We start from the raw sequence: 1239 nt of genomic DNA on the forward strand, positions 1-1239 counted from the left end.
ATGTCGAGTAAGGTGTGAGTGGTTTGTAAAGACCTTACCACATTGTTCACATGTGTAAAGTTTCTCTCCAGTATGAATTCTGAGATGTTGAGTAAGGTGTGAGTGCCGGCTAAAGGCCTTGCCACATTCTTTACATTTGTAAGGTTTCTCTCCAGTATGAATTCTGAGATGTCGAGTAAGGTGTGAGTGATTTGTAAAGCCCTTACCACAGTGTTCACATGTGTAAGGTTTCTCTCCAGTATGAATTCTGAGATGTACAGTAAGGTGTGACTTGTTTGTAAAGGCCTTACCACAGTCCTTACATTTGTAAGGTTTCTCTCCAGTATGAATTCTGAGATGTTCAGTAAGGTGTGAGTGCTGGTGAAAAGCCTTGCCACATTGTTGACATTTGTGACGTTTGTCTCTAATATGGATTTGCTCATGTCTATTTAGCGATGAGCAGTCCTTAAAGGTTTGACCACACTCTTCACAGGTGTAGGACGTCTCTCCAGCATGCATTCTCTGATGCTGAGATAGTGTTGATTGCCAAGGAAGGCCCAGGCCACCGTCCTTACAAGTGTACCTTTTCTTTCCAGTGCCAATTGTGTTATGTATATTTAGTCTTGGTGACTGACTAAGCGTGTTTCCAGACTTCTTACTTGTGGATGGCTTTTGTCCCACACAACTTGTCTGAGGATCACCAACACTGGGGGACAGCTGCAGAGCGTTCCCAGGTTCTCGAGAAGGATTGTCCTGCAGATGTGTACTCCTCTGTTTGATACGTTTAGGTCTTTGAGACGAGACTTCCTCACCTTTATTACATTCCAAATGGTTTTCTGGCAAATGAGTACGCAGACGTTTGTTAACGTTGGAGCCTTGGTTAAATTTCGCCTCAGATTCACTGCAAACAGCAATTCTATGTCCATTCAAAATCGCCTCGTAATATTGTTGGGTTGACCTCTTTCTGATGTACCCTCAAGCTGATACCACTTAACACTTTCCTCTTCAGTTTTAAATCTATGATTCTCAGAAACATTTGAGAGAAAGGTCAGTCCAATCCCATTTTCGCATCGGGTCAAATACTTATTTTCAACAGGAATGAGGGCACTTTCCTGATTTTCAAAATTTTCTCTCAACAAATAATTATGTGTCCAAATTTGATTTGAGTGTTTGGTTACTGAATCATCCGGCTTGACAGAAATAGCTAACTTGACAGGGGAAGTTTTGCCAAATCCTTTGTACTGTTCACCACTTCGGGCA

At 42.0% G+C, this 1239-nt stretch overlaps 1 protein-coding gene across 1 annotated transcript; it reads right to left on the reverse strand.

Annotated features, from left to right (window-relative positions):
• Positions 1–206: 206 nt before the first annotated feature.
• Positions 207–880, reverse strand: LOC115285265 (zinc finger protein 93-like; the record flags this gene model as incomplete). The annotated part of the gene is made up of 1 exon (XM_029931575.1): positions 207–880. A coding segment is annotated over one exon (674 nt), but the record flags the coding sequence as incomplete, so codon positions are not given.
• Positions 881–1239: the final 359 nt, after the last annotated feature.

Source organism: Suricata suricatta, unplaced genomic scaffold, assembly GCF_006229205.1.
Source record: "Suricata suricatta isolate VVHF042 unplaced genomic scaffold, meerkat_22Aug2017_6uvM2_HiC HiC_scaffold_6112, whole genome shotgun sequence".
NCBI classification, from domain to species: domain Eukaryota; kingdom Metazoa; phylum Chordata; class Mammalia; order Carnivora; family Herpestidae; genus Suricata; species Suricata suricatta.